Genomic DNA, 24,291 nt, shown 5'->3' with positions numbered 1-24,291 from the left:
TTGAAGTTAGTTGTTTCCACTAAAGACAAGTGCCAGGAGTAGCTACACAGTGTTTCAGAATCATAACTTCATCTTTATGGAGTGATGGTTGTTTTGTTTTCATTTTTAATTCTTTACAATGAGCTTACATTTAGCAGAAGGACATGAAGTTCTGTATAATTTATTTCATTTTAACTAAAAGTTGCTGGTTTTTTCATTGTGCTGTTAACAGGTTTTTGTTGTTGTTCTGTGTGTTTGGCAGGGTTTTCTGTGGTTCTTTGGGGTCATGCAGAGGAATCGATGCTCTCCAAAGTCTTGTGGCACAGCTGCCTATCTCAGCCTGATGACACTGCTGTGGGTGCTTGTCACTGATGTGCCATGCTGGAATGTAGCTGGGACAGGACTGGTCAGGCAGAGCTGGATGTGATGCTGTGGAACTAAATTAAGACAGCTGTAATGGGGTGCACAGGGAGGCCTGTCTAGTCTAGCCTGTGGCTCCCTGGGCCAGTATCAGATGCCTGGGAAATCCAGAAATAGGCTGAGCATGGAGTGGCAGACTGTGACTCAGGGGTGTCTTGAGTCAGGGTGATATTTTTGAGGTTAATAGCCTTCAGCACATTTCTTCTTATGTGAATTTGCCTAATCATGTTAGTGCTTATGTTGACTTCTGGCTTCCACAGCAGCACGAGGCAGAGAGTTTTACTGTGACAAAACAGCGTATGAAGAATTATTTCCTGTTGTTAATTCTAACTCTGATAATAAAACTCGGTGCCACTTTTTTTTTTTTTTTTAATTATTTGAACAAAAAGTGGAAGGGCGTTTTCATTTTTCAGTATTCCACTCATTTTATGTACCTCCAGCATATTTCCACTCAGACAGTCCTCTTTTAGGCTAAAAAAAATATCTCCCCAGTCTGTTCTGTTGTTTCATGTGAGAAATCTCTTTGTGCTTTGGACCCTTCTTACTGCCCTTTTCTGTAGCTTTCCCAGTGGTAGAATGTAAAGACCAGAACCAGAACTACATGGGATGTTCACAAAGTGGATGAATTTACACAGTGATGTATCTAGTCTTTCCACTTCTATAACTTTCCTAATACTCATCAACTTAGGACTTGTATTTTTTCCTCCCCATAATAATTTGTCTCCTATTTCCACATTGTTTAGAACATTATTGACCTGATTTTTTTTTTTTTTGTTGTTGGTGGTGGTGTAGGAATATGCAAGTGACATGACGAACTTGAATTAATGGCACCAGTTACTGTAAAGTTTTCCAGATGTAACCAAGTCATATTTGGGGCCATAACTTGACAGGGAATAGAAAGAGTTTAAAGCTTTTTTACAGTTCAGTGTTAGAACATTTCTGTTTTTCACAAGCTGGGTAAAAAATGAGGTTGGTTTTAGAATCCAAATGAAGCTAGAGCTGTATTACAATTGCACATCAGCAGCCAGACAAGATTTCTATGTCTACTTTTCTTTAATTGCAGGTATTTATGAGCCGCCATTTCTTGTATTATTTTGGTGAACCTACTCTGGATGTGAAGATTGCCTTTTGTCAGGTGTGTGTTCCTTACAGGTAAAACAAGGTACAGTATATACTTGTATTTCATTTTTGCAATATCTGCTATAGTAAGAGAAAAATATGAGTTTCAGCAGCTTACTGCAAGTAACTGGTTATAAAAATGAGAATAAATAAAAAAAATAAAGAAGTGCATCACAAAAGATTACTTTTCTATTTTCCCTCAAGTTTATTTTGTAATTTGTTCTTAATGATTTTTGATTTTGTTCAGATAAACTATCAGTTAATATTTTAAGGCTTTTTTAATGAAAAGTAATGGCAAGTTTTCCAACAGAAGAACTGCAAATTTAAACTATTTTATCTTAGTCTCTGTTTTTCTGAGACAGCCCTTTACATTATGGCCTGTGATTATAATTTTCTGTTTACCTGTACTGGAAGTGAAGAAAACATAATTAAAATTGTGGTGTTTGTCTTGTCTCCCATTGAACACCATGTGAGGTCTTGGAGCCATGAGACTGCACTAAAGCAAATTCTATATTTCTACATCACACTTGAAATTGTTTGGTCACAATGTATGGAAGCCCATGAAGCTGAAACTAAATCTTTGATGCAAAGAAAAAGCTCATTGATTAATCCAGTTTTTGGTTGTCTTGGTTAATTTAGTTAACATATTTAGTTGCAAATCTGTGTGCATAATTTTCCCTTGTGAATGAAAGATGACTTTTTTGCTCACTTCTGAACGGTGTTTTTGTGCTTGAATTCCATCTCTTCATAATTTTAAAGGGGTTTTTTTGTGAGATCAGACATCAGTAATCTAACTAACTGGAGACATATTGGGGACATTCTTCACTTTTTGAGACTGAAAACAATGCTGCATTCTTAAAAATGAATTTATGATAAACACTATTTTCTTTTATATTACGAGTGGAGTCAAGTGAAAGCACAGTTGTAAAAAGAACATTGCTTTTGTGTAAGCATTTAACACGAAATAGTGACAGGTGTTGGAAAGTTTGCTTTCTGTTTTTTAACTCAGGGACACTAAATATTAATTCTGCTGAGAAGGTTGAATCTGGAATTAGGAGTCATCAGCTCTGGGATGGGTCTTGGCTATTCAGTTTGATAATCTGCTTAACTGTATTTTCTTTTTTATCACCCGTTTTTCATGGGCATGTGTTTAACTGGCTTAACTCTTCCACTATGTCAATGTAGTATTTTTTGTAATGCTTTGACAGAGTTTGCTTTAAAAAAAAAAAAAAATTGCAAAAATTTTCAAAAAAGGGTGTTTTTTCTCAGATTGTATGAGAAAAGTGTTATTGATGAAAAAATACTTTCACTGTAGCAGGTTTTTTGCACAGCTCTCCTCTCCTTTTTACTTAGACAATTTTGGATGAATTTTGTCTCTGAGTGAGATTAATTCCTATTTAATGGCTGCAGCAGGTACCCAGAATGGCATCACCCACTAAACACATACAAAGAGATACTGTCCTGACACTGCAGGGAACAGAATTCCAGCCTTCAAGCACTTTTCACACAGATACCTTTTCAAGGTCTTCAGACCTTCAGATCGATTCTCTTGAGGATAAAAACTGGTTTTAGCTTCATGTTAATTTATTCTCTCCATAATGATAGGCCCTGATCCAAATAACAGCTAGAACTATGTGCAAGAACAGTCTCTAAATTAAGTGTCTGGTTGCATTAAGACCTGTCTTGGATGCTGTTCATTTCTATTGTTTAGAGAGGGATGGAGGTTATCTCTCTGTCCTTGGTCCAAACATCCAGATCTTTAGAGACTAGGAATAGTGTCCAGGTGGTAATATTGTTTATTCCATTCTTATCCCTGCTTTCATTTGGAATTTATGCCTCACTGCAGACTTTCTCCAAAGTGTTTGTGCTGAAGTGCCTTTCTTACAGCTCCAATACTGAAGAGAACCCTGATTATTTTTAGTACTGGAGGCGTATTTTTCTTGCAATATATATTTGTGGCCTAAAAGGCACAGCTTTATGTGCTCTGAAGGGAAGTGTCATATACATAATTACAGGCTCTTCTCTTTGACATAGAGCTTATGCCACTGAGCATACTAGTTTTGTATGATGAAATGCTAATTCAGCAGGAATAGAATTTTAAGGATTTCCAGCTTAAGGAAAAAAAGAGAATGGCCCTTCCTGAGAAAAATTCAGTAGCATAAGTAGGGTAAATATATATAAATATAAATATATACCTTCCCACTCCTTCACACCAAGGTGTAAAAACACGCAAGTCTGGAATTACTGGACATGGGTAGCCAATTCATGTTCTGAAACAGACACCTTTTTTAAGGCTGAGGTAAAGGACGTCTGCTTTTCTATCATAACAGACAAGTAGGACAAGAAGGCCTATAGAATTTCATTAGATTTTTGTAAGAGTGATATCACCAGTAAACTTTTATCTGTAGGACCCTATACATTTTTATTGTAGCACCAGGTAATGCAGAGTAGGGTATCATGGGTAGAATAGGACATTAAATTTTAATACTAATATATTAACAATACCTAACAATTCCAAAAGAATACTGACTTTTTCATCCATATTTTTCTCCATTTAGGCTTTCAGTATCTTTTTTTTAATCACTATCAAGACATGTATAGCCTGTCAGAATTTGCATGTTCCCTAAGTCGTAGCATATGGGATACCTTTATTTAGAATACAGTTCTAAATGTAGTGTGTCCTATGATTATGCCTTCTATTCAATGGGAAATTAGTTGGTATTCAACAGTTATCAACAGTTGATATGTTAAACTTCTGTGAATAAAATTGTATTTCCTAGGGTCAAGGGTTGTCTATTTCTAGCTAAAGGTGTGATTATTTAGCTCCATACAGTCTTTATTTGCAAAAGGGAGAATCCATTTATTAGCTATAGTCTGCATATGGAATACTGTAATAATATAGTTCTATTGAGAAATCTACTTTCTTCCTGTATCTTTTTATCTACATTTTGCATTTCGACCACTGATTTAGTTCCTCTCCATACAGAAACCTCAGTCTTAAGGAACCTTTTCTCTCAGTGTTTCTTGGTCAGTCCTTTCGACCTTCTTTGGTGTGATGACCAGGGCTGGATGTCTCCTGTGTGTCAACACTGAGCTCTTCAGGCATCAGAGGGATGAGGAATCATTTGAAGTAGTGTTTTCTTGTGCAGATACTCACAGATTGCTCATCTGTTAGAAGTCTGGCCTGGAATGAGGGACACAGTGACTTCTGAGCAATACATGATACCAGAGTTGTAAGTGTAACTTATGAAAATTTGGTGCCTGTAAGAAGGAAGGAATTAAAAGTACTGAGAGCTCAGTGAACAGGTGGAGGGCAAGAGAAGAATTAAGTAGTGCTTTGCCTTGTGTTTCGAGCAGATAGAATTGAAAAGGAGAAGGCAGACTTGCTGCTTTGTGTGTAATCAGAACTAGGTAAGAGCTAGGTGAGCTGATGGGTTTGGTATCTCAGAAGAGGTCAGACAAGGACAGAGTGTTTAAACAATTAAACAAAGAACCACAACTACAAAAGAAACCCCAACCTAACAAAAAAATTACCCAACCAGCACTTAGAAATATAGTACTACATTTAATAAAATCCTTTAATATGATGTGTTGAAATTGAGTGAATAAAGGAAATGTAAAAAGATCAATCACAAATCAATCAAGGCTGAGTTGTTTGCAGGGGTCAGTTGTCTACTTGAAAGGTTAAATGCAGAAAGCCCCCTATCTGGGGGGCAAGACAGCTGGAGAGAGATTAAAAGAAGGCCGGAAATTAGCTTTTAAATCCCCCTCCAAATACAATAAAATCAGGAAGACTGGGTGACTAATACAAGCCTCAGGAGGAGAATGAGGTGGAAGAATGGAGAACTCTGGTGTGATGTGCCTGGTAAGACCAAAATCTGTAATATTTCATGCAACTCCACACACACAAGATGAAACTCTGTGTGGGGGATTGGATCACTGTTCATGGACTTTTGAGTTCAGGGAGAGCCAGAATAAGTGAGAAGTCTGTCTTTATGGAGAAAAAAAATAGATAAAAATTCTGCCATAAATGTGTCATACATAGAATACACAATTTAAAAATAATTTAGTAGATCTTTCTCTGCAAAGATACTCTGTGTTTCCCGAGTGACAACTTCTGTGGCCATTCAAATTTACACAGCAGAGCCTGTGACCATTAAATTCGTAGTAGAGGGCTCAGCAAAGTCACGTTCATGCCAGAATTCTGACACTTGAAATTCTGTGAGAATTAGAGCTGTGCAAGTGGGAGGATAGCCATTAAATTCATAGTGCTGTTGGCTTAGCAGATGGACCTGGGTGAGCAGGGCTTGCCTCTGTGCACGTTTTCAGAGCTGGCCAGGAGACTGAGGGTTTTACCGTACTCGTGAATTTCAATCTGTGCAACCTTGGCATTTTAAGGTTAAATTGCAGCTTTAAGATATTATCCTTTTGTATCCTGAGGGAAGCAAAGGCATCCACCTCTGAAATGTGCTGTGGTCTCTTTGTCTGAGGTGGGGTAAGGATGTGGAGGCCACTGGGGAACAATCATGATGTCTGGCTCAGAGCATCCTCTCTGCTCCATCCTGCTCATCCCTGGGCTCTGTGCCAGCTGCAGATTGGGGATCAGCCTTTCAGCCTTCCATCTGATTCTTTCACTCACCTGCATGGAGGGCTTTGATTGATTTCAGTAGCCTTGCATCATGGCACCCTCGAGCTGGAGTTCCTGGCAGGATTTCTGTGGGCAGACGGGGAAGGATATGAACACTGAGGTAAAGTTTCCCCGCTGCTGATGCTGCCAGCGGAATCTGTGGCAGTGCTCACTGTCTTGGAGATGCAAAGGAGAGCAATTTGCCTTAAATTGCTGCTGGCATGGTTTGTGTTTATAAAAGCTGAAATGTATGAGATGCTGAGCTGCAAGAAATTGCCATATTTTAGGCTCGTCAGTAATAGAAGGAATGGCGTTCAGAAACAAAGGTCTGTCAGTAAAATCTAATAAGTATAGTTATTTTGTAGGATAGAAATTGACAAATAAAATGGGGTATCAGGAAGCAATTCACCTTATAATATAGAAAATAATGTAATTTTATTTCTGTTGGGCTTTTTAACTCTTTTTCTCTCTGTACTCTGAAAGAAAGGAAAAGAATACAGTTTGTAGCTCAGTGTGAGGCAGTAAGTTATTTGAGTTCCTCTGAATTTTTAAATGCTTGTCCTTTTAAAGCAAAATATATACTCTCTAAACAGTAATGGTGAGAGTATCTTTTTCCTTCATCTCAAATGCTTGAGTCTTGACACTCTATTTTCTTTTCTCTCTCTCACTTGTCAGATTACTAAGCAAACATCATTGCAAATGTGGCTACATGCTACAGTGAGCTAACTAGGATAGTTAGGTTTTCAGGGCTGAGAAACTTTCACTTCTCTTAGTCTTAAATTTCTCAGTATGGAGGAAAGAGAATGGCATTGGGGAATGTGTGTGTGTGCTTTAGAAGTTTTCAATTAGGTACTGAAAGGAGAAAATAGTGGTTCATGCATTTTTGTATGTATGAAATGAAAGCTAAGTTCCTATCAGTGTTGAAGTAATGTAATTTCACTGTCCAAATGTTTATGGAAACTAAGAACAAATGGCATTTCCATGCATACTTTGTCTCTGAGGAATAATCTTTCATCTGACACAGAGGTCTGAGAAACTTAGATGTGTTTTCTTTGAAGTTTCACACCTGCAGTGTTCACTGTTGATCTGGGGCCTCAGTATTGTAGCTTGCTCAAGTTCATTCGAAGTTCACCTGAAAATTTATTAACTCACTGGAATTCACTTTACCATATGAGACCTATACATTTTTACTGTGATAACCTTATTACAATATGTATCTCTAAACTTCTTTCTCCCCATCCATTTCTTAATGAAGTGCTAATTCCTGGTTTCTTACGATGTTGGTCTCAATCACGTTTGAAAGGAGTTTATGGTTAGGTGCATCTACAGGAGGGTGTATGCTGGAAAGTCCTAGCCCTGGTGTTGTGGTTTCCATTTGAGTTTCCTGGCCAACACACTATTTACGTTGTGGTTTCAGTTCGCCAAATTTCGTTTATTAATTGGGAGGTAGGATTTTGGGAGAAAAAGGCGAAACAGGCACAACTTAAAAGTAAAACCAGATAATTTTATTAACATACACCAAAGAAAAAGAGAGAAAAAAAAAAAGAGACATTCAAATGCCTTCTGCCTCCCACCTCAAACTGTTCATTTTCCCACTCAACACAGAGAGAAAACTATGATTTTCAGTCAGTTGCCACCATTTAAACATGATCTTACGTCACCTTGGGAGAGGAGCCTCTCCAGAGTTATGGAGAACATGTCACAAGAAAAAGTCTGGTGGCTTTCAAGGCCGCAGATCTGCAACCACCCGGAATTTCTGCATATTCTGTGCAGTCCCACCCATATAACAGTTTCCCAAGCTGCTTGTGGGCCTCTGCATGTTTGGGGTATCGTTTTAAGAATGCTTTTCTAGTCCAAAACAAAGATTCTTTTCTTTTATCTCTAAAACTGCTTCTATCTCTAAAGAAATAGAGTCTTCCTTGTTCTTTCCCAGGAGCCAGCAACATATTCTATTCAAAATTCTCAATTAAATCTCATGTATATCACTACACACAACCCTTTGGCTAGAACTTGCATTCCCCCAAACAGCATTAAGATATTACAAAAACAGTCCATTTCTCTATAATTCATATTCAGAGTCCGGTCAAAATGTCCACTTCCTCCTTCCCATCTCCCAATAGTCTTTCTCAGTTCTTTCACTGACTTTGTCTCAATCCTGTCTCTCTACATTTCAAATCACTCTGTCTTCCACGGAGGAGGGAAAAGGATTAATGCCTTTGCCCAGAGTCTTTTTTTCTCTTGTCCAGCTGACTCCCAGAACTTCAGGGCTGCAAGTGATGGTGGGGGAAGGAATGGGGAGAGGGAGCTGCTCAGGAACGCTGACAGACGAACTCTCCTCTAATCCTGGTCAGATCTAAAGCAACTCAAACTTAGATCAGCTCCCTGGAGCTCCAGAGAAAAGTTCTCAAAAGTCTCTCCTCCCTCAGACCAGAGGCTTCGGCCGCTGCAGCCCCTGGGGCAGGGCCAGCACTGCCGACCTGCAATCCTCCTCCTCTCCCCATGGGAGGAGCGGGGGACAGAGGGGACACTGCCAGGGGACAGAGGGGACACTGCCAGCCCTGCCTGGGTCTGGCCCCGGGGGTCCCAACCCAACCTTCTGACTTACTAAGTAATGTTAGCTCCTTGCCAGCCAGAAAAGGAAAAAGGGCTGGATCACTTGGGACTTTTGATTTAAGACTAATTTCCAGAGGCATAGGCAACACTCTTATTCATCAGCCAAGCTGTCAATCCATGCTAGAACTTCCTCAGAAAAAAAAACCTTTCACATTCATGCTAAACCACCACACCCAGGTTCCTTTCTGATGCCACGTCATCAAAGCTTTAACTTAAGCTGCCTGTACAGGACTTGTAAACATTGTGCAGTAAAACCTGAATCTGAAATCATTTAGTGGTGTACAAGAGGGCATCTGGGGGAGTATTAATATCTGTAATAACACCAAGGCTTCTGGAAGGGGTTTAAATGAGAACTGAGGATATAACAGGAGAAGAGCAAAATGTAGTGTGTAGGCTTCTTTAAGACAAGCCATGTGAATTTGAAGATTTAGAGAAGAACCTTTTCATCAGGGCTTGGCACTAACATTGGCATGCTTTATAAAGAGTATGAATTTCCTTGCTAAAGGGAAAAGATTTTTTTAACTTAATTTTGCAGTGAAACAAAACTGCCATTTCCTTGTCCTCATTAGGAAGTGGCTGTTGAATCAACCATATTCTTGATTATATGTCAGCTTGGCTTGGGGATCTGATCAAATGTGATTAATCCAATAATGCTGATAATTCATTGACTTTGGGATTTGGTTTGAGTCAGCATCATGACAAGAATATTTATATCATTCATCTCCTGTTGTTATTAAGTAAGCAGTGCATTGAGCTTTAGTAACCTTACTATGCTTTTGTTTTGCTTATTTGGGCTTTGGTAAAAATTGGAAAATATAGAGTAGTAGGAGCTTTTTTGTAGCTTTTTATCTGAGTGGGTTTAAAGTGAAGAGGCAACTTAGTAGATGAGCTGGAGCTTGGCCTGTCCACAAAGCTGAAATTTTTGTAACTCAGAGGAGACATTCTGCTTGAAGTAAACTTCAAACTAAATCAGCCTGCCTTGGATTTTAGAAGTAATGCTTGGTGGTTTTTTTCTACCAAAGACCTTATGGGGTGCAAATTTTTAGGCAGGGGAAAAGATATTAATCTAAAAAGAAAAAATGATTCCATGAAAAATAAAACAGTCTTTACCTTTCCCTCTCACACTCAGTTAGGGGCAGATTGTCATAGGAATGGTCTAAATTGTGCAAAGGGGAGCTGCTCATCAGGACATTTGCATTTTCTTATCAGTTGTGGTCTTCTGGGTACAAAACTTTAATTGCTGTTGACTGAAGCAGTTGGATATGTTAATTACCCGTATAACTGAGATACTGCAGAGTGGTTCTTCTGAGCTGTTTTAATTGATTTTTAAGACATTTCTGGATTTAAAAGAACCAGCTGCTGGAACTGCAGCAGTTCAGAAATCCCCCTGTATGCAGCATGAGTTTCCCAAGGCTAGTAGTTCACACAGGCTAACTTAAAAGCAAGTAATTTTTATTTTAGACATAGAGTGATAAAATATGTGCTCCCATGTCGCTCCATACCACAAAACGAGCTGTCAGGTAGCTTGGGAGTGAGGACACAAACAAGTTGTGGCAGGCCTGGCTCCTCCAAGCCTCAACATAGTCATCCAATTTGACTTAAAAATTCACTCTATCTGTACTTCCAGAGGAGCTGGCTATGAGTCAGGCTCACTCAGGAATGCAATTTTTATGCTGACACTTTATACATAAACATTGGTTTCAGACTAATGGGTGTTAATGCTAAATATGTCCTGCATTGTTCTGATAATGACATCAGGAAAAAACGCACTCCAAATGTGTGTGTCTAGCCGGAGGAAGCTGTGAAATTCCTGTCAATCAGGAGCATCTTATTTAAAAAACCCAAAAAACCCTCTCAATTCCAGGTCTGGTGTGAATATCTGAGCTGAATAGCCAAATTTATCCATCTCTCTTCGCTAAATGGAAGGCATTTTAAGACTAAGGCTACACAGAGTGAATCAGATGCACCATATTTGTCTTCCAACGAGAAATATTCAAACCTCTTTTGGAATCATTTCACTCTCTGGAAGCTTCAATTTAGCGCTGTGTCAGTGAACGTAAATCTCTCCCTTCTTGTGTTAGGGCAAGGCCTCTCCTGCTCTGCCCCTCACAATGTTTGATGAACAAGTTAATGTAAAGTTTCCACTTGCTCTTCTGAGATGAGACTTTGTGTTTGAAAGAAAAGCTGCATTTATTAAAATGCTTCAAAATCTCTAAATGAGGTGTTCAGGACGATGCTGTCCAGTGCCAAAGGGCCTTCCAGTCAGGTAACAGACACACAAATAATAATAATTTTTCCAGGGCAAAACTTAAAATCCAAGTTCTTTTCAAGGTCAGTAATCTGTTTTTAATGGCCAGGTTTTTGGAACACTTGAATGATGTAATTTTTAATTGAAAGAGTAATGTCATCAAAATCAACTTTACTTTTTTTTTCCCAGCTCCATCAAATTTCAATTGAATAGTCCGTACACACATAATACATTTGATCATTCAGATCTTTTTGGGGAAAAGAAATTTATACTAGAGCAAATAAAAAATGTATAAGCTCTGTTTGGGAGCACTGAAAAAAAAATGTATAGACAGAGGCATAGCTGGGGGTTTTTTTATTTACCTTTACAGAAGGCATTTTGGCATGTCTTGACTTCCATCACTGAACAGTCAACTCTGTTAGGGCAGATCTCTTATAATTTGTTGAGATTTTGCATTCTGTGCTCAGAATCATGTAGTATAGAATCCTAAATTACAAGCACTTAATTCTGATTTTTATCTCAAATTACTATAAATTTGCTCTGTAGTCCATTGGGAGCTGAGCTCAGCAGTAGTCATAAAGTGGCTATAATGTAACTCACTGCATGGTAATTTTACAAATTCGAGGGAGGGTTTTTTAAGTCTCGTGAAGATTATTGGGTTTTAATTTTACAGTTTTGGGGAGGAGCACTGCTGTGCAGTGCTAGCTGCAGTGCTTGGTTTTGTGTCATGAAAATTGGTGTTTGCTGCACTTGTTAGGTCATGAGAGCAACTCGCCCTGTCCTTAGGAACCCAGAACTCTTGAAGACCTCCAGAACTTCTGGATAAGTCTCCATGATACTGAGACGTGTTGGGTCACAGTTTGTCATTCACTGCTCTGTTTCTTTTGCAACCCCTGTTGAGAGGCTCTCAAGGCCTTTATCACCTGCTCAGGGAAAGTTTTAGCACTCACGGGAAATACATCTGCTTGTTCTGTCTGATCTATAAAGAAGAGCCTGATTCCTGTGTCTCTTGTCCCACTTCCACATTGATGAAAGTCATCTTATTTTAAATTAATTGCAAAACAAATGAGTACATAACCCAGTAGTCACGAAGCAGAAGTGATGGCAGGCAGAGACCAGTAGCTGGCAGTAACTGTGTCACAAACATCAGCTGGAGAATTCACTGGTTTTCTTTAATCAGATTAATTTTAATTCTTTGATTTTCTTTTTATGGCGATTTCCTGCAAAAGAAAGAAGGTTTGATACAGTCTTTATGAAAACGAGCCAAAAATGACAAGAATTTATATTAAAAAATGAGGCTGACAGTGCTTTATCAGTGTTCTAATGTTTTACCAGCCTTGGTTTCTCTGTTTTAACCAATCCCTCTCCTCTTCCCTTTTTCTGTAAAACAGGGATTTGGGAAACAAGTGGATGTGTCATATATTGCCAAACATTACAACATGAGCAAAAGCAAAGTTGACAACCAGTTCTACAGCGTGGAAGTGGGTGACTCGACCTTCACAGTCCTCAAACGCTACCAGAACTTGAAACCTATTGGCTCTGGGGCTCAGGGAATAGTTTGGTGAGTATCAGCACTTTTTCTTATGATGCTTTGAAAGAAGAATTGGCATTTTGCATCTCTTTTCCAGCCACAGCCGTTGTCTAAAATTGCAAAAATAGCATTCAGGCAACAGACATCCTGAGGCAGAAGGAGCCTAGTGGTTTACTAATAAATTCCCTGGCTGGTGAGAGTGATAGCACTTGGTTTGCTTCTCCACACAGCAAAATGGAACTAGCAAGAAAGCAGGAGAGAGATCTTATCATAATTGACAACTCTGGCACTATTTCCAGAGGCAGTGCAAATAATATCCCAAGTAAACCCTTGTAATTTTAGTCTTTACAGTAAAAGTCACTGAGAGCAGCACAGAAACTTGTCACATCCCATAGCATTCTCAGATATTCAGGGTGGAAGCCTTTCCAATTGAGGTAACTGCTAATGCTTCCTTTATTTCTTAAAAGTGATGTTTTCAGTGATGTGAATAATGTGAACAAAAGGCAAATTCAGTAGCTCTCCTAAACAATGCAATTTGACTTTAGCATGTTCAGAAGTTGTGGCTTTTGCCTTTGCATTTTTAGACACGGCTTTTAAATTTCTGTGGCTTGTATTTAAACGTCTCAGTGCAGACATTTGTTGCCCGTTTAATTATGAGGCAGCTGGATAACTAAAACAATCTTTTATCTATACCTTGATCAGAGGTAAAGTCTTAATTCCATCTGTCACCTCTGTCACTGGTTTTTGGGTTGTTTTTTTTTTTTCAGAATGTGATGTAATGTGTGTTACACACTGACAACACATCCTTAGGTCTCAGCCCATCACTTCCATTGTTTAGTACACTTTGAGACCATGCAAGTCCAAAGATTGACCTAAATGTCCAAGTACCATATTCCTTACCTTAAGCACAAAAGAACTCAAGGTTGCTTTTAAATCAGCTTTGGGAAAGAGGCATATTTTGTGTTCAGTACTACTGAAATTAATTTTGCACTATTTGCTCAATTCCATATGAAGATGGTTTTCCTTCCTCCTTAATGCCCTCTATTTGTTTCAGAAGAAAATCACTTTTCATTGAACCTCTCTGCAACTGAATTACTGTAATGATCAGTTGTGAGCAGCAAAAAATAGAGAAATTAAGCTAAATAAAATCAAAAGCATCCTGTGAATTTTACTTTCATACTAAGAGTTGACAGCAAAAATTAAGAATTTCTTAGGAAAGAAAATCAAATCAAAAAACAAGCAAGTTCAAGTGAAAGTTAACAAAAATCCCCTGAAGTGGTGAGTAGCATGGAGAGGCCATAAAAGGCCTTTTTGATGATACAGATGTAGAAGTATTACACAATAGATGGGGAAGATAATGAGCATTCTTTTCTTAGTTTGTGTAGAAAAGAGAAACCCACATGGTGTGATTGTTATAATTGTGCCCATGTGAAAAAATTATAAACCCAGTAAAGAAATGGTCTTTCTACAGACATAGTACATACAGGATCTTTGGGCTCTTTCAATGGGTTTTGCGTTAACTATGTTCACAAAATTATTTTAGCAGCCAAAAGAAATAAAGGGAGCAAGCTGCTTGGAATCTCTTGAGCAGCGAAGCTCCTCTTCACCCTACAAACCCTACTCTTTATAAAAGTGTAGGCTGTTTGCTCACTGTACATCACACTGACACCCGTGAGAAAGGCTATAAAGGGTGTGTTTGCATTTCATTATCATGTTGTTATTACAGGCATGATGATGGTGGGGCATCACTGAAACACAGCTTGGAGTTTATTAGACCAAGCTCTGGTTCTAAAAACTGCACAGGCTTGTGACTAGTTAATCTTTGAGTCTGAAATAGAAACAGAAAACAGTTTTCTGAGTTTAATTAGATACGTGCCGCTTAAACTGCTGAGAGAAGAAGTAGCTGATACCCCTCTGCAATGTTAGAAGGGAGTTGACACCTACCTTACTTTGCAAGGGGCTGAGAAAGAGACAGGTGACTTTCAGCTTGGGTCTGTGTATGGTGGTGGATGGAGAGGAATTCTCATGTTCCATAAAATCAACAGAAATATGCCGGTGTTGGAGTGGGTGTTTCTTTATGTTTTAGATGAGTGCTTTTTGCCTGGAAACAAGGTAATTGATCTGTAGGTTTTCTGCTGTGGTTTGCAAGCTATCATTTTTATGTTGTCTGTGATATTTTTGATACTGTCTGTAATGCCTAGAAAAATGGTGTTGTACAGAAATATTTCAAAAGCAATTTGAAGGGCCTCTGACAGTTTTTGAATTTATGATGGAAGCAAGGGTGAAGTCCAGGTTTCCAAGGCAGATAGGGAAGTCATTACTTACAGGCTTGAGGACACAAGTAATTAAAATCTTAGCGGTATCTTATGAAGACATTTGGCCTGGTTTATGACCACATGGTGGCTATACCTGTGTGTATTATCAGGAGAAAGTGATAGTTTTGAAAACAAAGTTGTCTGGATGAACATCAAATAAATGGGTCTGATGATGCCTTCCAGCTGAAATCCTTTATCTTGGTCTTTTCTTAAAAGTGAGCACAAGCTTTCATGCTGCATGATGCTGAGATGTGGTCTAATGATGTGTCAGCTGCACTGGGGGTGTTGGCTGGGAAAGGACTTTATTCTGTCTCGTTGATGCAGGAAGTTTCTGTGTGAGTAATGTTTAACTGGAGGATATGGGAGCAGGAATTATGCTTTTATGAGAGCTTTTCAGTGAATGCATTATAAATTTAGAAAGGCACCTCATCTGCGGATATAGAGGAGACTGTAAATATATTCCTGAAGCAGTAAATTGGGAAATGTGCTGCAGATATCCTTCTTTGAATTAGTGGTTTGATTATACTTTTGAGCCTGAACCTGTAATAGGTAGAGCCAGCAAGACTCTGTAGCTTGCTGTGTTGCCTAATAAATAGCTTGTTGTGTTGCCTAATATTACCATAGGTTCTCCTTTGCTGATTTAATTGTAATTTGGTGGTTGAATCTCATGGAGTGCAGGGTTTTCTCGGATCAGCCTGATGTGATGGTGGTGCTTGTAGCTTATAAATCTGCTGATTCTTTCCCTAAAGTAATCATTTAGGTTGGAAAGGACCCTTAATATCACTGAGTCCAACCATTCCCCCAGCACTGCCCATCGGTAAACCATGTCCCCAGGTGCCACATCTGCACATCTTTTTCAGTACATCCAGAGAAGGTGACTCAGCCACTTCCCAGAGTGTTCAAAGGCTGGAGGAGAAATGTCACAGGTATTGTCCACTACAAGATGCAGAAACACTTGAGCTCTTTTGTACAATGATTATCCTTCAGTTGTGGTTCTGTATAGCACTATTGACTTCTGGGCTAGATATAAGGATCTCAAGGGATATTGCAATGGGAATAATGATAAAAGCCATAGAAAAGAGCACTTGATGCTTCTGATCATAATCAGTTCCAGGCTCATACTTTTGCCATTGTTCAGGGGGAAAACAGAGAATAGTGGTCATATCAGTGTCTTACAGCTAATACACAATTTTATTTGTATTGTTTAGCTGGACGCTGGTGTATTCAAGTTCTTGAGACATGAATATTTTTCTCTGTCATGGTCCTGCTATCCCAGTAATACTGTTTTGATTTCTTTGTGTCACTGAATTGAAATACTGAATTCTTTGATATTTGTGCATGTGTAAACTGGAATAGTTCCATTGAAGTTCAGAGGTGCTTTCTTTGTCGGATTAATCACTAATTTTCCTCAGAAGAGGAGAACAAAGAATACGTGTCATTCAGAGGCAAAATGGGGTGAACAATGTGTTTGGATATGCCTAGAATTTTCAGTGGCCCTGAAGGGAGTGGCAGCATTAATTTTGTCAGCCCCAGCCTCTCATGTGAATCAGAACTGAGCATATGTTGTGAGTTTGTGTTTCATTCCAGTTATGAAGTTACTTTTTGCAGACTTTTTGTACTTAACACTCTTGGCTGACACTCTGATCCTGTTCTGTTGTAAATTCTTCAAATTTTGTCCATTAGTTTAGTCAGTGTTCTCTTCCACAAAGCTGTTGTGTGCTTTGCTCATGTGCTTTGACATCCTCCTCCTGAGGAGGTTTTTGAAAACAACTTTTAGAGAGCTTTACAAGAGCATTCTGCAAAAAGAATGTAGGAAAATAGCCGTCACTTTGCACTGGGAACCGTTGCTTAAAGTGAAATAAGCATGCCAGCATAAACAAATTCTGCCATGTTTCTCATTGCTAATGTCATCCCATACAATGACAGCACATGGTGATTCTTAATTTTTTTCTTCGGGGAACAAGTAGTTTAAACTATTTGCAGATTTATTTGGGGTTTTTTTTTTCATTTTGGGAATTTCTTGTTGAAATACCAGATGGCAAACTCACAGCCAACTCCAACCTCACTCATTCATTTGTACATTGCAGGATTTTTCCCAGCTCCCAGTTTGGAGTTACACTGTGGTATTCTTTGGATTTTCTAGTATGCTATTGCTCTGCAACACCAAAAAACTGTGTGTATTTGGCTGCCCATTGATCTGGTGTACATCTGAAACAGCACATTCTGCTTTGTGATTCTGATGTATCTATGCCTTGATTCTTGAGAGAGACAGCAAATTTCCCAGTTGTATTTGGAATCTGGATCACCAGTATGTGAATTTTAAGGTGCTGAGAGATTCCCAGTGGTGTCTCTCTGTATTTGACCTCCAGAATATTGAGTGGTGGTACTTATAAGTTGGTCAGATTTGTGTTTCTTAAGCTGATTTATTAGTGTTTGCAAATTAACTCATATCCAGAGACAGTTTGCTTGCATCTGGAGTGAGAGGAAGAGGCCATGTCTTGGAGCACTCTTGCAGCAAAGAACTGAACTTGGATATGGAAGGAACTGCTGTTAGGATCACAGAGAACTGTTGCCATGTGACAAACTATACATAACATCTGAAAAATGGGACAGATGGGTTGTGTTTGGTCATTGTTTGCTTTGATTCTTGCAGCTTCTCCTATCTATTATGATTATCTATAAGTGAGAAAGAAGCAAAAAAAAAAAGGGATTGATCCAAATATATTTCTAAATTTCTTCCCTTTTTTTTGGGTAATGTCCTTTATCTGTCAGAATGCAGAGATTCCTGGTAGGCAGGAAATCACAGCATATTTCATGTTTGTCTTCTTTTGTTTTGTTTCCCTTTGCTTGTATGAAGAAATCTAAAATTTAAAATGCAACGGTAATCACGAATGGTGTGTAATAAAATGCAGCACAGTATTCTTTTCTAGCAAAGAAAGCATGTCTTTTGTCTCTAAAATACACTGCCTATATTTCTATGTCTATATTTTTTTTTATTCCTTTCTCCTTAAAGAACCTGTACGGTTTCCATGACTACAGCAGTTAAGCAGGCAAAATCCATTCCATATTTATTCTCTTCAAGTTTATGAGGGGGGAAAAAAGTAAATAAGTTGGTGAGGGAACCATGTCTGTGCAATCTGTGTTTGTGAACCCTGGCAGCAATGCTCCCTTTACCTGGTCACAAATTCAGCACTGTAAAGGCAGGGTCAGGCTCATTTGAGAGCTCTGGCAGCCAGGGTTTTCAGCTGGATTGGTACAGCCCCAAGGCACAGAGCAAGTTTGTTCATAGCTGTGGCTGGAGCCGTGGTCCCCTTGGAGCCATTAAAAAATGTATCAGCTGTTTGTAAATTCTGTGTCTGCAGGGAAGTAACTGGTGATTGTGGAACTTAAGGTCTTTCTGTGTTGGTTGTTTAAACTCCATTTAATTTACGCTTTTCACTATCAGACAGTGATGTTTTCAAACCCTCTTTACAGATGTCAGGTACTTATCTGTTCCTATATTGTCAAAAGCTTCCCTTTGGTCACGGACAGATCTCCCTTTTCTCACATTTGGGCTGGGTCACTACTATGATGAAACTTATTGGACAGATTTTTTGAAGACTCTCTTTGCTCCTCCTGGAAAACCAGGTTTGGCATTAACTCCTGTCAGTGCATTGTAGCTGCTCCTTAACAGACTTCAGGCTTATCCTTTGGTGTCATTCACCTGAAATCCTGTCCCCGCTGAGATGAACAGTGTTCCATCATCATCACATGATCACCATGTGTTTCACACGAGACCAATTGCACAAAGCACTTCTGTTCCCTCTCAGGACCAAGGGGTTTCTCCTGTGGTAGGAGAATGGCTGTGGCCTCATGGAATCAGGGAGGGGGGGCAATAGGACAGAGCACCTAAATAAAAGGGCAGCATCAGCATAAAGAAGAGTGGAACCAGAAATAGAAAAACTGGAGCCAGTCTGGAAGGAAATGCAGCTCAGATAATTCAGTTTTCTTCAGTCAACACGTATTGTTGGTGTTTATTCTTGGATGTTAATGTAGTCTGTAGATTTTTCACAGTGCTTTATGCCACAGAAAGCAGCATACTGTGGTTTGTTCCAAGACCTGTCCTTAGATAATTATAAGAGCCACTGACCACTCAAAAATTTAAACAGATGCTGTGCAAGATAGAAAGACAATATGAAACAAGATATGCTATGTGAAGCCTGGGTGAAGTTTGTGAACAATGCAAGGAATGTCTGGCATGACATGGGTGGGAAAACTCCCCAGAATGGGCAAGAGTCTGCAATAGAGACGGATAGTTAGAAAGGGAAGCAGAAAGTAGGAAGACTCAAATACAGGAGTCCCTTTGCAGGGACTGAAACCCTGTTTCCAGGGGTTAGTTTGTTTGTTTCTGGAGGTTATTTGTATGGAATTTTGTTGCTGTTGATTGGGTTTTTTATCTTTTTTTCTTTTCTGGTTTCAAATACAGTGTTTAGAAATTCTGTCTACACATCCATGTGTTGAAATTTCTGGTGTAACATGGCAACTCAAAAACCTAATTGTGGGATGAGGGTCTGAAATGATGCAGAGTCCCCAGGCAGGTGCAAAGGAGAGCCACTTTATTGCAAAACTCTGGCCTTTTTAAGCAGTTAGCCAGTTATCAGAGACATAGTTTTAAAGCATAGCAAACGTAATTCAACCAACCACCGTACACCACAATGTGAACATGTGATGCTTATAGAACTTGTTTTTCTACCCTTAATTCAGCTGAGTCTCTTTCCCACACTCCTTTTCTGCTTAGCCAAAGTAGCAGGCCTGAGCCATGATTTTACAAGGCCTTCCCTTTGTAAGGTTTTACCTATATGCAACACCTAATATTTTTCCTTTTCTTCACATTGGAAAAAGATACTTTGGCTTGTTACGCTGCAGATAAAATATGCTGGTTTAGCTTAGAATAGCCTTGTAGAGATGGCAGGCTTGGTTTGGAGAAACTAGAATTTGAGCAGCTTTTTTAGGGTTAAACTTATTACTTTTCTTTCTTCCCATGATTATCACATTGTAGGTGAAGGCCTGGTAGCAGTACACTTCTATTCCATGCTTGAATTTTGGTTTTTAATCATTTGACAAATGCCGCAAGAAACATGAAATAGCGTTTCTTATTCACCTGAGTGACAGCTTTTGTTCTGTTTGTCAGGCAAGCCAGCAAGACTTAAATTATGGTTGTGAGGGGGTAATAGTAAGATAGTAACTGGTTTCTATTCCAGTTTGTAGGTCCAAAAAATAGCAGGCTTATCACATGAGTGACAGTTTGAATGTGATAGGCACTGAGCTTCTGCCAGGTGCACAGACTCTGCCACAGTGCCACTATTTCCCATGTCTTATAAATTGCTGTTAAACAAGGAAAAGGGACTTCTTCTGGCAGCTTAACAGACTTGAAAACTGTCCAAAGCTTACATTCCCTGCTGAGTTCAGAGCAGTAAATGTCAGATCTTTTTGCCCAATTTGTTGTCTTATACCCAGTCTCCAGATGTGGGGCAAACACCTACTTAATATGGTTTACCTGCAAATGACACTTAAGCTTATCTTGGCCATGCTTTTCCTGCCACTGAATATTGATAGGCACCACCACCTCTGGTCAATTTTTTAGTTTCTTACTTTGCTCTGTTTTTTGGTGAATCCTTGAGCATGCCAAAAGTGAGTAGTGTAGGATACTCTGGAAACCATGAGGTTGTCATCTCTTACTTGCTTCACGTGTAAAAGAAAGTGTATGGGTCTAGAGCCCTTTTAAAGCAGAATGGAAAAGAGACTTGGCTCCTTTTGCTTCCCAGGCTGAATTTCCTAGGCTGGCAGCTAACAAAAGCTACTGGCAGCTAGCAGACTGTGTAGTGAGTTAGTGACAAGAGACATTCAGGACCAGAAAGTACTGATTTTATAGTTCTGTTCAGAAAAGTATTAAATAGCAGAGTGGATTTCATAGCCAAGTACAAAGAATTAGCAGAGCACATGCAGATGAGAAGGATGTAAACATGCTCCATACTCAGCGTCCTCATGAATATTTTTATCCCCTGGCAAACCAAACCAGAGCCCATTGAGTGGTGTGCCAGGCAATGTGTGAACTTTATAGTTGTTTCCACATTGCCTTTCCCAGTGTATCACTGTATCCCCGCTGTCTTTGTGAGAGAAAATGGCTATGGGAAGAGTTTTATCTTGCATCAATATGCACAACTGATAACTGGTGGGTTACAAAATGGTTCTTGTTAGAGCAGCACCAGCTCATGTAATTAGAAAGATAACTAAATTTAATTGTAAATATGTCTATCAAAAATTAGTGTTCCATCCTTTTTTATCCATGCATCATCATTTACACTCTTTTACGTGATGGCTCAAACAACTTCCTTCAGACCCTCCTGTCTGAAATTCTGGCAGAGAAGAGCTCTCTCAGGATGATTGAATTGTGAAATAGATTTCACAGAGAACTTTTCAAATCTAGCTGTCCTTAGATTATGAATGAATTCTGCTTCCAAGTTTATCTTTGCTGTAAAGGTCTGCTTATCTTTGACATTTTAGGCAATAACTGTAGTAGTTGAAAAGGAATGAGCAATACAGATTCAAAGTTGGACTATTATGGATATGACATTGACACTGTTTAGTCCTTTATAGGTGGCAGTAAAGGGACTGGATGAATTGTGGGCCTGGACTTTGTGTTTGCATGTAAGCTATTGAGCCAGGTAATAGATACCCTACTAGAGAGAAAATGACTGAGGTACTCAACTTCTTCCCTCAGTCTTCAGTGGCAACCTCTCCTCCCACACCTCTCCAGTGGAGGGAGACAGGATGGGGACTGGGGGAGCCAAGTCCCTCCCACTGTAAACAAGTATCAGGTTTGTGAGCACTGAGGAACCTGAATGTACATGTGTATATGGGACCCAGTGAGAGCCATCCCAGAGTGCTGAGGGAATTGGCTGATGCAGTTGCCAAGCCACTCTCTGTGATATTTGAAAATCCACAGCAGTCAGGTGAAGTCGAAGGTGACTGGAAAAAGGGAAACTCTGTACTCGTCTTTAAAAATGATAGAAAGGAGGACCCTGGGAACTACCAGCCCGTCAGCCTCACCTCTGTGCCTGGGAATAGCATGGAACAGATCCTCCAGCAGCTGTGCACGTGGACAACAGGAAGGTGATGCAGGACACCTTCAGCATGGCTTCACCAAGGGCGAGTCCTGCCTGACCAACCCCATGGCCTGCTGTGATGGAGTGACTCCATCAATGAACAAGGGAAGCATTTCACACATAATTTATCTGACTTCTGTAGAGCCTTTGACATAGTCCCCCAAAGCATCCCTCTCTCTGAAATTGCAAGAGACAGATTTGAGGGGAGGACACGTGCATCCAGAGGGTCATGTCCTGATGGACATCAGTGTCCCGAGGACAGGGCAGGTCAGAGTCCTGATGGACATCAGTGACAAGTGGTGCCCCTCAGAGGTCTGTATCAGGACTAGGGTTTTTAAATATCTTCATTAATGATAGAAAAAGAGATCAAGTGGACCTCAGCAAATCTGCAAGTTTTTGCAGACTTAGGGGTTATGGTCTTTAACAAGACCAAATACAAGATGCTGCACCTGGGCTGGGGCAACCCCGGGATCAGCACAGGCTGGGGATGAACAGATCCAGAGCAGCCCTGCCCAGAAGGGCTTGGAGGTGCTGGTGAATGAGAGGCTGGACTTGACCCAGCCAAGTGCGCTGGCAGCCCAGAAAGCCAGACACATCCTGGGCTGCATTCAAAGCAGCATGGGCAGCAGGGCGAGGGAGGGGATGAGTGAGAGCAGCTGTCCTTCCTGATAAAACGCTGAAATGTAAAAATAAAGCCACATATTTTGAACTTTTTTCTTAAAATTATCTAATTTTAGTGGCATGTCTTTGAAGTTTAAGCACTATAGAATCCACTATTAATCTTGACAGCAATTGCTGAATTTTCATTCGAGGACTGGGATGATAATCCCAAACAATTCAGGCACTTCAGTCCTCTCTCGTGTTACTTCATTTCAACACAGGATAGTAGATCACGTGTTTCTGTGCAATGCAGGAAGGAACATTTTGAGCCCAATCAGTAATCTCTGCAGTGATGTGGAACCTCACGGAAAACCTTGGTAACTGCTTGATTTTTTCTGTGGAACTGAAATCTGGTGATAGTAAAAAAATGATGACTTGTGTTGCACCTGGGGAGGCAGCTTGGTTATATTTTCTAGTCTAGCTGTTTCCCATGGCTTGCAAGAAGCTGTGAGCTGATAGAAGCACACAAAGAAACAAGCTGGAACCATAACTGGCAATAAGAAAAGTGCAGCGGTCATCCATTATGAAGCTGTATTGGTCTTCTTTGACATCAGCTCTGAATATTATCTCAATTTCTCTGCATTTTCAGAGGGCATAGAGCTGATCCAAAGAATATAGTAGCCATTGCTGACAACAGTTCTGCAACTCTTCAGAATGGTCATACTGGATGGGCTTTTTTGGATTTTCAGCACAAAGGGTTGTTTCCAAACCTAATAAGAACATTTAAAGACTTTTGTTATAGTGGCCTTTGACTTGAACTGCTTGGGGAAAACTTTCTGCACCCTGGTGCATGTAAGGAATTCTTTTATTTTTTCCACTAGTTTAGTGGAAGGCATCCATCATATTTAAATATACTTTTTGGAGAGAAGTTTTCACTCTGATAATGTTTTTGTTTTGAAGAGAAGAATATGCACTGCTTGTGTTAATGTCTGCCTTTAGAAACTAGGAAGTTTTATGTCAAGAGGAGAAAAGAAGTTAAGAACAAGAAAACCTAATTTCATTCTAAAAATTTGGACTGATACATGAGGACAATGTAAGGAGCAACCAAACCCACCAAAAAAGCGCCTACCAGAGTACACTTAAAAAAGTTTGCTTAAAGAAAAATAACATTTTCACTCTTTTTTTGTTGAAGTATTGGCTGAAAGAGGACCACAAGTAGAGAGAAGGTAAAGCACTTGAACATTTTGTGGTTAAAGCTTCATAAACCATGTTTACAGAAATTTTGTGTGATACAGGAGAAAGATTTGGCTCTTGTTGTTCATATAAATGTCTTCCTCGGAAACTGAGATAGCGGTAGTTATCTGAAACGAAAGGCCCTGAAGACAGAGAAATTGCTGTGGAAAGGATTTATATATGCATCCATCTATGCTTTTCATTTTATCTATCTATGCATATACATTTAGATGTGTATCTGAGCATTTCTATAGAAGTTTTTCTGCTCTGTATATTGGTGGTGATTGGTGGTTGATGATAAACCATCATTAGCTTTCTTGTTAATGTGATTTTCAGGTTGTCCTTTATTATTTAAGAACCCATCTCTAAGAGTTCACTTGAAAAAATACACGTTTTCTGTATGTTTAACAGTCTATTCTGGGGAGACTATAATGGAATTGATAAATGTTATGTTTCCCTGA

The 24,291-nt window shown here is 39.5% G+C and overlaps 1 protein-coding gene across 4 annotated transcripts in view; it reads left to right on the top strand.

Annotated features, from left to right (window-relative positions):
* Positions 1 to 24,291, top strand: part of MAPK10 (mitogen-activated protein kinase 10) — a 141,967-nt gene that overhangs the window by 64,268 nt on the left and 53,408 nt on the right. For 3 of the 4 annotated variants that reach the window (XM_066318152.1, XM_066318153.1, XM_066318155.1), the window contains exons 3-4: positions 1,463 to 1,534; positions 12,398 to 12,567. In XM_066318152.1, coding sequence (XP_066174249.1) covers positions 1,469 to 1,534; positions 12,398 to 12,567 — 236 coding nt within the window. In that variant the 5' untranslated portion in view covers positions 1,463 to 1,468. Of the gene's footprint in view, positions 1 to 1,462; positions 1,562 to 12,397; positions 12,568 to 24,291 lie in introns of those variants that run through there. The other variant, XM_066318154.1, reaches the window with a different exon arrangement.

Source organism: Sylvia atricapilla, chromosome 4 (genome assembly GCF_009819655.1).
Source record: "Sylvia atricapilla isolate bSylAtr1 chromosome 4, bSylAtr1.pri, whole genome shotgun sequence".
In the NCBI taxonomy this organism is placed as follows: Eukaryota; Metazoa; Chordata; class Aves; order Passeriformes; family Sylviidae; genus Sylvia; species Sylvia atricapilla.
This window is presented reverse-complemented; position numbering and strand designations above follow the sequence as displayed.